The sequence below is a fragment of the Oxyura jamaicensis genome, chromosome 1 (genome assembly GCF_011077185.1).
Source record: "Oxyura jamaicensis isolate SHBP4307 breed ruddy duck chromosome 1, BPBGC_Ojam_1.0, whole genome shotgun sequence".
Taxonomy (NCBI): Eukaryota; Metazoa; Chordata; class Aves; order Anseriformes; family Anatidae; genus Oxyura; species Oxyura jamaicensis.
Genome location: NC_048893.1, coordinates 67,117,663 through 67,131,068, shown reverse-complemented (window position 1 = coordinate 67,131,068; position 13,406 = coordinate 67,117,663). Strand labels below are relative to the sequence as shown.

At 37.5% G+C, this 13,406-nt stretch overlaps 1 protein-coding gene across 31 annotated transcripts in view; it reads right to left on the bottom strand.

Annotated features, from left to right (window-relative positions):
* The window catches only part of PLEKHA5 (pleckstrin homology domain containing A5), a 173,957-nt gene that overhangs the window by 95,721 nt on the left and 64,830 nt on the right, over positions 1-13,406 (bottom strand). The window contains exon 4 of one of the 31 annotated variants that reach the window (XR_004756331.1): positions 2,514-2,675. The exons of 28 other annotated variants lie outside the window; for them this stretch is intronic. Coding sequence is in view for 1 of the 3 variants with exons in the window: in XM_035347822.1 (XP_035203713.1) it covers positions 2,672-2,675 (4 nt within the window). In the remaining 2 variants the exon portion in view is untranslated. Of the gene's footprint in view, positions 1-918; positions 2,676-12,128; positions 12,275-13,406 lie in introns of those variants that run through there. 2 more of the 31 variants (XM_035347689.1, XM_035347822.1) reach the window with 2 other exon arrangements.

Here is a 13,406-nt window from a genome sequence, read left to right as displayed (position 1 = left end):
TCATCAAGCTCATCTCATGCTCAGAGCTAAATTTAAATCAGATCAGGTTGCACAAACCCATGTTGAGCTGAGTTTCAAAAATCTTCAAGAATGATGATTCCGCAGCTTCTCTGTGCTCAACAGCTTTCTGATTTATTTTAACTGTTTAGCATGTACTTCATTTCAATTAATGACCACTGCCTCTTGCCCTTTCTTTACACACTTCTGAAGAGAATGCCTCTTTCACAAAGCTCCTTTAGGTAGCAAAGGACTGCAGTTATGTCTCTGTTTCAGCTTCCTCTTCTGCTGAACAAACCTTCAGCTGCTTCTTGTACATCAGATGCTCCGGACCCATAACCAGAGGCCTATTGCTCTTGTGCTGGCCTCACCCATGTTTCTCTCTCTGATACTGTTGGGACCCAAACTGCACACAGTACTCCAGAGACAGCTATGAAAGTGATGACCTGATGACAATCACCACTCTGGCCAATGGAGCTCATCATATGGTTAGCCTTCACCATCCCAGCGGATGAGATCAAGGCACTGACTCACAGCTTGCTCACCCTCCAGTTTGTTGAAGTGTCTCTGTGGCTGCAGTGCCCTCCAGCATGATCTCTCCTTACAAGGCCAGGGTTATCCAGGAACTCACTGAATATGAAGATACCACATGAGGCTACATCAAAAAGTTTTAAGTGACATTCACTGGTTTCCCCTCGCTTGAAGAGGGGGTCATCACAGAAGGTAGTCCGGTTGGTCAAGCATGACTTTTCCTTGACAAATCCACGCTAATTGTTTCTATTTAACTCCAGGTCCTTCACAAGCCTAGAAATAGTTTCTATGAAAATTTGCTCTATAGTATTCATAGGGACAGAGGTAAACTTCACTGGTTTTCCTGCATACCCTTCCTTGTGTTTTTTTTTTTTTTTTTTTTTTTTTTTTAAACTGTAATGCTTGCCTTTTCCCAGTCATCACGTTTATCCACAAAAACCCAAGACCTTTCATAGCTGATAAAAACCAGTCACAATGACATCTGCCGTCTCACTGCGCACCCTCAGATGCATGCTGCCTGGTTCCATGGACTTGCACATGTAACTCGCCTAAGCAGCAATGAGCTATCTATTTCCTTGCACAGGAAAAAGTAAACCATAAGCTACTCATCTGCATTAGACCACAAAACTCTTTAAAGAGAAGGGATTGTAATGGTGCCCCCTAAAAGAAAACAGGAGAAGTCTACTAAATGAGGAAATCTCTTAAAGAAACAGACTATTGCAATTTCTGAGTAACACAACATAATCTATGTTGTCTGGATACTAATGAAGTGTAGACAATATGCATGAGTTACTAATTGTTTTTAAATGACAGTTAAGCTCAGCTGAGCAAGCAGCTCCAAATGTCCGGTTATTCATAGCAACATGGACTATTTAAACCCTAGTCTTTAATAAAATGCAATACTTGTTTTTTTTTCATTACATGTGTGTAAAATAAACAAAAATATTGCTTAGGTTACAGGGTTCTAAGAATAAAAGGTTGCTGAGCTGTTTTTGTCTGGCCAGTTGGTTTTTAATGGTTATGTTCTCAAATTAAGAACCCATAGCTGTTTCAAACACAATTCAGAAAATAATTTATAACAGAATGCAATATTAAAAAACAAAAAGAGCAAGGGGGGGGGGGACCTTGAGGGAGCTTATGTTCATCAAAATTAAAAAGAAGAGGCAGAACAATAACTCCATGGAAAAGATATCAGCAGTCCTGGTTGCAACCAAGCCCAGCTAGCGGGTGTGCTCCAGGACCTTCTGGCTGGCTTCTGCCATTCCAGCTACATCCTCTTAACTGCTGTAAATTTATCTCTGAAAGCACTCGTGTTGTTCTAGCATTTTATCCTTGTCCTGCTTGGTTCATTTAAGTCCTGTACACCATGAACAACAAAATTAATGAATTCTGAAGTAGGAGTTTTGACTGTTGGCAGAACAGACAGAACAAGTTTTTCCAAAGGCAAAGCCTAACCTGGGCTTGCAACTGGAACGTCTAGCTCTGCCCTAAACACCAATCTGGTTGAAGATATGCAGTAGGATCTGCATGTAGCTTGAACATTAGTTCAGCAGTTTTAGCACGGAAGGCAAGGCCCCAGAAGCCTGTGGGACACTTTCTGAAATATGCTGATATATAAAACACTGACAGAAACTTAAAAAACTGTCTGGGAATAAACAGAAGCAGCACTTATAGGTGTTAGTCCTTCTGAAGCGAGATGTTTATAGTACCCTAAAAGTACATAGCCCTTGATTCTATGCAAATAAAAAGAAAAAAGTAACAATGAAAAATCAAACTGTTCCCTCTCTTCCAGTGCTTTTAGAGAATGGAAGGAGTACTTTTAGGTTTACTTCTGGAAGACCAGGATTAGAGCAAATGGCTACTAAAACAACAGCCACGTGTACATTAATTAAAATTAAAAAAAAAACACCCTACATTTCTCAGCTGTAGCACCTTCCACTAAATAAAGCAAACTGCATGCCAATCTGAGCAATGTAATTACTTACATTAGGTACAGCTATAATGAAGTTTCAGAGCAGAATTTTAGGACTTTAATAAAGCTTACACCAGCCACAATCAATTCTTGATATCAGTAACAGAGGATAATTTCCTCCTTTCCTTTTGTAAAGCACACTTCGTGATCCAATCCCAATTTGGAAAGCAACTATCTGAAAAAAAATAATATAAAAAGAAAATATCAAGCAAGAATCTAGGGCTTTTTTAGTATTTAGCAGATTTTCAAGCGTATGCCAGACATGAATGGTCCACAGTCAGTCACCCTCAAGCCAACACTAAGGCCTGAACCTTACTCCATTCCCTGAAGCTTGTGAGAACCTCCTGCTCCCCCCAGTGGCAAAAGAAAAAAAAAAAAGAAAAAAGAAAAGCAGAAGGCAGCCATTAAGAAGTTTCACTTTTACATACAATGCTGCTCTTCAATGTTCTTCAAACCCCAAAGTTCTGTACTTAAAAGAAAAAAGATTTTGACCTATAAAAACTATGCAGAAGAGTCTAAATCAACATTTACCCTGAACCCTTATTTAGGGGGAAAAAAAAGCTTTAGGAACTGAAAAATATAAAAGTAGCTGATAATGAAAGCAAATTTAAAATTGATATAAATATGAACTTGTCAAGAATTTCCTCGGGTTATGATAAAAAAGGCTAATTTTTATAAGGAAAAAAAAAACACTCTTGCTATAAGTCTTAGCAGCAATCTTCTGTTAAAAAAATCACATAAATGACTAGACAAAGAAAGCTGCTGCCATACACAGGTATCACTTGCTTACACTTATCAGCATCCTGATGTAACCCCTGTAGTAAGCTTCACAATTTTTTTTTGTTAGTTTTTAAATGTGAGTATAGTAAGAATAGTATTTCTGAAACCTGAAGTAACTGAAAGATTTAAAAAGGAATCCTGACATTTAGTCTATATAGTATATATAACAAACATTTATGCAAGTAGCTTTTCTATACTCAAAGCTTGGCTGCAATATTACGTAAGTTCAGACACTTTGGGCATGTAATAGTGACAACTAATACATAATTTAGCCTCATCTATCAAATTTTACAATATTTACAGTAAGTGACTTTTGATCTTTCTCTTCAAAATCTGAATTCAATGTGATGAAGCTAAAGTCACTGGAAAACATGTTTGTTGAGATGTGTGTAGTAAATTCAGTATCACCAGAAAATTCAGCAATTTAACCGAGGAATGCAACATCAGTATCTGTAACATTAACACTGTACCTTTCCAAAGTTTCTGGCAGGCATATTGAAGTAGTACTAAAAGGCTTGATGAACAGTGTCATGCCATTTTCTAACTAAGCAAATGTTTGTGTGTAGGCAGTTAATAATAAGCAATGCTGTGGATGTTCTGTCAGTAAAATGAACGTAATCTGTATGGAGCAATCATCTCAGTGTCGATGTAAGCATTACTACGAGCAGGACTGAAGCTAGCAAGGCAAGGTTTGAACAAGGATCAGCATCTTTTATTGCACCTAGTCACAAAGCTGGAAATTAGTTGTAAACTTACAAAGCAAAAGTCATTGTTTAAACTTGAAATAAAAGCAGCAGTGGTCACTGATTCATGCCAGTTGAAAACCATCATCTGGAGTTGAAATTAGGTATGCTTATCATACCACGTGAGAAGGAAAGGAGGTAGCACCCAGTACAGAAGAGCAAGATTTATTCATCACCTTGTTTTCCCCTCCAGCTTAAAGGGAAGGTGCAAAAATGGTGGGATTAGCTGAAGTGAACAGGAAAATTATGTAGTGTAAAAACACAAAATTCATGATTTTTAATCACAGAACTGTAGGGGTTGGAAGGGACCTCAAGCGATCATCGGGTCCAACCCCCTGCCAAAGCAGGTTCCTTACAGCAGGCTGCCCAGGTAGGCGTCCAGACAGGCCTTGAATACCTCCAGAGAAGGAGACTCCACAACCTCCCTGGGCAGCCTGTCCCAGTGCTGCATCACCCTCACCATGAAGTAGTTCTTTCGCATGTTGGTGCGGAACTTCCTGTGCTCTGTCTTGTGGCCATTACCCCTTGTCCTGTCCCCACAGACCACTGAAAGGAGACTGGCCAAACACCTCTGTCTCCCACACCTCAGGTATTTATACAACTGATATTTAAGATCTGATAGATCTCTGTTTCATTACTGGGCTTGTCTTTCAAATGCATTGTGCAGACTTTCCTTGAAGGTTAGGACCAGAGTACGAGAAATAGCTTTACATTTGAATTTTTCTTCCACTCTTTTAAGGAATTTGAAAGAGTTCATACCGGTGCATAGTGTCTGTGTAGCCTCTCTGACAATTTCCATAAGAGCATTCCATTGAGGTACATCAAATATCAGTCATTTTGATATGTTGAAAATATCAAATATTCAAATATCCAGGACTGAAAAGACTTTTTTTCCCAATAATTATATGAAGATGCACACGCAGAACAGTTCAGATCTTCACAGAATAAATTCTGGTGATACATATAATTAGCTACACAAGTAAATACTGCTTATCAGAATATCTTTTAATATTTTGACAGAAATTGAATTATTAGTAATCATCTGTATTGTTATAAGGGATTTGACAAATAAATTATAATTTCTGCCTCCGAAGTAAGGACTCTGATGCAAACAGATTCTACCAAAAATCAGCAGAGAAATCTTTTGTCTCCGCCTAATTTACTTTCTAGATCAAGAGCAGCAGGGTCTTACTGATTATTATTATTACTTGTTACTGTAATTCCTTGGTTAAACTTCTATGTTCCTTCCATAAGAGAAAACTGTAGAGAACTGGAAGTATAGCCACCAGTCACAGCATCCAGATTTTTAATGGTAAGAGTGCTATTGACATGTGGAAGAGGCCCAACTTCTTTTTTTTTTTTTAAAAAAAAAAAAAAAAGAAAAGAAAAAGAGTACACTGTTTGTAGATAGACTGAAATGTTTTTCTCTGAAAAAGGGGTCAATCTTCTAAAGCACAAGCTTTTCCTCAACACCACATAGTTATCAAAACTTCACAAAGAATCAGCTGGAAACATTTTACATCTATTAGTAACAGTTTTCTCCTAATGTCTTTCAGGGAAATGGCTCTACCATTTTCATTTAACTTTCTAAATAAAACTACGAAGATGAAAAACAGTCTGGGAAGCCAAAGCTCTTTCTAGACCTGAAAGTCTAGAATCTAAGTGTTACAGATACTACAAGATGGTGAATAATGTTAAATACTGGCTAGACCTTACATATACAGATACATACACACACCCCTCCTATCCATTCACGCTGCAGTAACTCCTTCAGTTCTAATTCATTGATTTTTGTGTTGCTGCTTTTTCACCATGTTCTCATTTTTTTTCCCCAGCATTTCCCCAGAAGTTTCCAGAAATGTTTTTGAAAATGAGGAAGAGGAGTGCAGTCACAGTGTCTCAACGTATCTTAACTGTCAGATGTCATCCTGCTAGTCTAATAGCTGTGTTACTGTACCAGCAAAATGAAGAAATTAAATGTTAATCCGTGGCACTTCAACATTGGTTAATAGACCAGTTGAAAAAAAGAAACAAAACCCTGAACTGTGCTTGCATGATTTCAACACTAAGTAGTGTTAAAGAAATTTAAAATTCTTTAATTTAAATTCTCTACAGGTATCTCAAGAGAGGCTGTAGCGAGGTGGGGGTTGGTCTGTTCTCCCACGTGCCTGGTGACAGGACGAGGGGGAATGGGCTTAAATTGCACCAGGGGAGTTTTAGGTTGGATGTTAGGAAGAACATCTTTACCGAAAGGGTTGTTAGACATTGGAACGGGCTGCCCAGGGAAGTGGTGGAGTCACCATTCCTGGAGGTCTTTAAAAGACGTTTAGATGTAGAGCTTAGGGATGTGGTTTAGTGGGGACTGTTAGTGTTAGGTCAGAGGTTGGGCTTGATGATCTTGAGGTCTCTTCCAACCTAGAAATTCTGTGATTCTGTGAAATTAAAACCAATATCCAACGGAACAAATTATCAATCTGAACATATGCTGACACCTTAGAGGTCAGGATCCCAAGTTGATGAAGCAAGGACCTAGAGTGAGCAACATGTAAAGATACCAGAACCAGCTGCAAGTGATGTGTAATTTCTACATGGTGTAATGCAAAGCCAGTAGCCAAAGTACAAAACCACTACAGCCTGAAGTTTCTCTGGGGCTATTTGGCTTTTCTTCCTGTTGGGCCAGGTGCAGCTTTGCACTGACATGCATTTCAGTTCCTGAGATATTTCACTGACAGTCGCTCAGGGATCACATCAGGTTAATTACATCAGGGATATGCCCTTTGGCTTTACTTTCTGCTTCATTAGACTTTGTATGCGACTGTGGTTAAGTAAACCTATGTTTACATTCCCAATATGTAATACCATGATACTGAATACTCCCCACCTTTAAAGCAACTAAATGCAACAAACTGTGAGATACGAATGCTGCAATGGAAAGCCATGGGAATAACATCAACCTATGCTGATTGTTAAAGCAGTCAGAAACTAAATTCAGCCTAAATCTATCGTGTACCAGTTTCAAAACTCAAATCACTGGGCCTATAAACCAATCAAGAAAAGTCTCAACTGCTTAGTGCTGGAGTACTCCAAAGGGTAAGCCATCCAGTAGCTGGTTTTGCTTTTCCTCTTGAACAATTACCAGTTTATAGATAGATGTTTCTTCATTCTTTAAGTTGAATTTTAGGATATAATTTTAGTGATCTGGCAAAATTCCACCACTCTGTTTCCTGCGATTGTCACGACTTTCTCTTTCCCTTATCCTCTGGGCAAATCCTACCTAACGCTGGCAGTGCTGCCACCTACTGAGTAGCAGACAGACTCTGCCAGAAAGGTAAGAGAAGTTACCCCCACAGGGAGTGTCTATGTGTACGGGCTGTAACCATAAAGCACTCTTTGAAGTACTCTCAAAGGCAGCCCTAATGCACTTGTTTTGACAGTCTCAACGTGAGGGCTAGTAAAAGATGTCTTTTTTTTTTTCCTCATACACAAAATAAATGTACTGGGTGATGTGGGATAAAACAGCATTACAGAAAATGCCACCGTTCAAGTTGTGCCTTTCCTATTGCTGCTACAATGCAAAAACCTTGATGTCTCAGACTAGATTTTTTTTTTTTTTAAGTAAAAAGATCATACTATTTCTCAAAAACATGAAAAACAAATAAAAAACTATTCTAGATTCCCCAGTGAAGATACAATGTCTTATTTTAGTGATACTTCTGGAAACCTTTTCACATTCCTTGATTCTCAGAACACTTTTTCCCCTCAAAATGCTTCATCATATACTGAATACAGCTCCATATACCACAGCTTGTCATAAAGTATTGGCAGGGTTTAAAACAGCATGATGCAGGCATTTTGTTTCTTTGTTTTTAACATAATCATGGTTCTCATTTAATTTGGCCAAGAGAAGACCTCTAAAGACTGCACAGCAAATGTTATTCTATTCAATGTAAACTTCAGGGTCATTCTACCAGTTACTTAGTTTTGCCACCAAACACCATGTTTTCACTGATTAAAATGTCTTCATTCAATTGCCCATATGTTAACTTTCATGCAAATGAGGGATCCTCTGCCAGCATGGTTACGGTATGATGCCAGTGTAATTCCCTAGAAAAAATCTGCACACTATATGAACGCACAAGATAGAAATGGGGTATCTGAAATATAAATACAGAAAGAAAGATTGCTGAATGAACTTTAAATACTGAAATACTAATTATTCATTTCCATATAAATATGAGACTATAGGGCATGGAAACCTTTCTGGACTAAGGCTTTTGGATAAGAATGTATCACACAAAATATAAATTACATTCAAGCCCCTTTCAAATAGCCTGAAGTGCACCAAAATCAATTCTCCCTTCCTTTTGATTATAGTGGTTTGGAAGAACAAATCTGTGACTGGCTTAGAAACAAGTAAATTGCTCTATGGCATATGCTTTCGTTATATTCAGATCTGTTTCATAAACACTGAATGCCATTCTAGTATCCTTAAAGCCACTGAGATATTTAAATACTAAGCCAGTGTCTCCTCTACCACAGTACTGAAACATGCATTAGACAGAATATCAAAAATATTTCAAATGTTGATGTTCTCTGGAGCATAAACTGGTATTCCACTTTCCCTTAAAAACATGTAAAGCTCCTGTATAAAATAATTTTCTGATGTTTTATTGATGGAAATCCCCACCAAATACCTACTCACTACTGAATGGCAATGATCTAGTAAATTCGTAGATAAAATCTGCCAAAATTCACGGGACTGTATCTAAACCCAACTTTAAACCTCAATGTACTGAAAAGGCAGAGACAATTCTCAGCTCACTCAGACAAGAGTTAGCTAACTCCTTTCTTGTACTCCCTTGTTACAGGCCAGCCAAACAATAAAAAGAAAAATAATAAATGGAAAGAATAAGCAACTTGTGGGGGACATGAAACATTTTAGATTTGCATTTTAATAAAACTGTTTCTTAAATTATACTACATACATATAGGAAGAACTAATAAAGCCTTTATTATTTTTCCATAAAAAAAATCTCACACTCAATGCAGACATTATAGCCAATTAGTTTAAATGAATACTGGTGTGCAGCTCTTTTCATTTTGAAAAGTAAATTTAGATCATGCTTGTGAAACAGTTCAACTCCTCCCTTTACTCTATAACAAAAAGTAACTAAAAAACTGTATGCTCTTGAAAGTATCAGATTGTAGCATACCGTCTAAAATGGGTCCAGACTTGGTGCAGAATGCTGACAAGGATTTTAGACACAAGCTTCAGTCTAAAATTGTAACAGCTCTCCATCTCGTACATGAACAGACTACACTTACATGTCAGCTGTAGTAAAATCTTTCATTTAGAAGACAACCTGAATAAAATGATACAGAGCCTTCACTGACCAGAAGATTTAACCACTCAAAAAATAGCTGGAAGGCAGCTTGACTGCAAGAGATCCCCCTTCACCCCACATCCATAACTTCCACATCCTTTGCTAATGTTTTTCCTATGTATCAACATTGATATTCAAAAAAATTCCGGTGGTACAAAGTTTATTTAAACATTATCTCAGCAGTGGTACTGCCTCTAAATGCTTCAAAGTGACTCTACTACATTCTTAAGACTACACAGCCCTCCTAATGAAAAAGAGCCATTTTTTTTTTTTTTTAAAGAATCCTCTTCTAAAAACAATAAAAAACAACCAAACAAAATAACAAGGTGAATTATATGTCCCACATTTCCAGTCACGTGAATGGACACCTTGAAGATGCTTCCAGAAACCTATAGTTCCTGAAAATTTGAAGGGCAGCAGAGCTATACTTAACTTAAACTTTATACTCTAGTATTTTAACTTAAACTTTATACTCTAGTATTTTACTGCAAGTTAAAATATACTGAACCACAATGAAGTAAAATAAAATTCTACTGATGACTGGCATGTGTTAAACAACTAAATCACAACATGATTTGAAACTGAATAAATCTGACTGTTGTTTTAGTTTTCAATTCAGAATTTAGTTGTATTCTAAATAAAGGTATACAATCAGCAGCCCTTGTACTCATTTCACTCTCTCAAAGAGCCTTTATAATTACAGAAATTCCTCTTTTTGGAAAACTAACTAGAGTCAACATTTATTTCAAAGGAAAGGATAAACATGATTTTCAAGAGTAAAGCAGGCAAGATAAAGGTCATAAAGATAACTTGGGACGTTTAACACTTAAAAATTTCTGCTTTCCTTGAGACTACTGATGTTCCCTTACAATCTATAAAACACAACTTTTTATAGCTTAACATTAGCTGTTATTTCAAAGTGATGGCTCAGTAGAACCACACCAAGTTCAAACTCCTTCAGTGATCCAAAGCAGAAGCCCTCCAGCCTGCCATGCTGGCACTGACAAATGAACACTGCCAAGGCAGCTGATTGCCACTGTCTCAGCACGTGCTTACCTTTCACATCTCTGTTCCTCTTACACTGCCATTCCCATTGCCTACTCTGCAGCCATGAGCACAAGTCTTCAGCTTTCTCATCTCTTCATTCCCTTCCTAGATGGTCTTAAGTTTCCTAAGTCAGCTGCTCCTCTGGAAATGCTACTGTGGTGAACCTGTATGGATTCTCCACATTTTCTACATCTCCAAGACTCACAGCTAATGGAACCTGAAGGTATCGACACTATGAAGTTGTCTAGTCTAGTTACAAGAGCAAAAACTTAGAAATATATTACATGCTTTGAAAATAACAAGTCAGCACAGTAATATTTGTGCAACACAGGTTCACAGTTAGCCCTTATCCGTTTAGACCATTTCCCAGGGAACTCTGTATCAGAAGGTCAAGCGACCCAGCCTCCAGCACCTCCAGATTCACACACACACCAACCTCAGGCCTGCCTCCCTTCCAGCCGCAAGTGTCAGGACGACCATGAAACATACGGGTTTAGGGAACTTCCTCCTGTGAATCTGGTCAGTCTGAACCATAACAGGGGTAATGTTTAGCAGCAAGTACTTCTGTGGGGCTCAGGGAGCCTACTGACAAGCAGTTATTCCCCATTGTATTTCAGCTCTTCTACCCAGAGCAGTATTTTAGGTCTATATGCACCACCACATGATAACGTGCATCTTGTTACATAAAACAAGCAACCCTCTCCAACCCCAAAATGTGTTTGTTTTTTAAATAACTAAGACCTCCAATTTCAATCCAGTGATAAGCTGTATTTTAGGCAGTAATACCACAACTGAAACCTCAGAACACTCATGAAGCTTAATTAAAGGTAGATCTTAAATCATCTTTATTCACTGGGGGAAAAGTGCAATTAGGAACCAACTTGGGTGGGGCAGACATTTTGCAGATGCTCTTGGAGGAAAGTAAGTTTTTAAATCACTTGCAAGAACTAAGCTTTGACAATGCTTTGAATTATAAATACCACCTTTCTCCAGTTAATTAAAACCTAATTGAATGTTGAGCTCTATCACACACATATATCAGCTACTATGAAGGCTAAAAATTTGTTCAGAAATTCCTTTTATTACCTATCAAAGTGCAAATTGTCAGTCACAACACAGACCTGAGAGATGTTTTTCTATTTCTTAGCTGATTTCTTAGCATATCTATCAGCAAAATTAACAGATGACAACAGTTATCTTCCGCTGTTTAGTGATTTGTGCTGAAACTGAGCACTGTATCTCTCAATACTGTCTTACATTAATACAACTCTTTTATAAGACTATTCAAACTCCCTTTAAAATGTTAGATATACAAAATAACCTAGATTTAAACCAATTTACTAAAGACATAAAGAGCACAAAAAATGACTGAGAAGTGACGGTTCCTTAACAAGAACTGTTGTTATATTTGGAACCATTAGCTAATTTGAAGTCAGAAGAAAAAAAGACATACCCATTTTTTGGGCTTCTGAGTTAAACAACCTAACATTCTTGTTAAAAAAAGCAATTCTTCCTCACAGAAGAAATTAATACATATATGCCAGAATTATTTTACTAAAGCAGCAGAGACATTTCAAATAGATGCCATTATTAGAGAATAGAGAAAAGTATGAAGCTGAGCTTTATCTGAGGTATCTAAAGGCGTTAGAAAGGAAGAGATTAATCTCAACTCACCAACACCACTGACGTTCTAACAGCAAGGCTGAGCTCACATCTCAAGTTTCCAGTTCCCAGAGAAATCATATGTGCACTGATAGAAAGACGACAAAAGGGCATGCTGTGCTCTCCCCTACTTCAACTGAATGACAGCTCTACTAACAGGGAACTGAGACAAATGCTGCAATATCTGAAAGAGTGGATACTTGGTACGAGCATGCTCGGTATCTCATTTAAAATGGCCTGATGTTTCAGCTCAGCATGAGATGGCCTACTTCCAAATAATTTCAGAACTTTAAGTCAAATTTAAAATCATTAATTGGAATACACAAAACTCAGACAATGAGCAGTACAGATTTTGCCTGATTTCCCCCCAGTCCCCTCACCCCATTTATTGTTATTTTTTAAAATCTGAATCGATGTACAGATAATTGTTCACATTATTTCCCTGGCATCCTAAGGCTTAAATACTATCATCATGTACTTCAGTGTAATTGCATGATGCCACTGTAATAAACTGAAACCCTTTTCAGGATAGCATATGATCTGAACACTGAGCAGCACGACTCATAAATCAGACAAAGGCAACAAATCTGCTAAATATTCTCCAAATCAATTTAAGAATTATCCTACCCAGTGATTTCTGGACAGCTTTTTTTGAGCGTAGGAGAGGCAGTAAGGGAGACTAAAAGATTGTCTAGCAAATGGTTTATGTTCAGAAGCAGATTATCTTCACTTTAAGTCTTTTTATGTATAAAGAAACCATCTAGATTCCTAATGTAACTATTCATGTTGGTATCAAAAGGCAGATTTATCCACAGATAAAAATTCTATGCCAAAGAAAACAGATATTTAAAACCATCCCTTCAGAGATAAACATCTTTTAATTCACCCAGACACAGATACAAGTTATATAGAGGTCTTCTATTTTTTTTCCCCTCCCTATCTCACAGGCTTCTTTCCATGTTTATTGTATATTCATTTTAAAAAATGAATGTGCTACATATTCCTCTTGTGGGAAGACAAAAGCTATGCCCCAGGCAGTAGATACTTTACTTATTTTTCCTTAAATGCTTTCTTGTTTATCATTCAAGCTCAAAGCAAAGCCAAGAAGGCTACTTTGTCAATGCTATATTTTAAAATCTGCCTTATAAACACTACACAGCTCACCTAATGGCAATTCCATGCCACCACAGCTGGGCATAGAATTACTTAACTGAATTTGAAATAAATACCTACACTTGGAAGGCAGGTGCCAAATCCTCTTTAAGTACAGAAGACAAAGATTAATAGAAT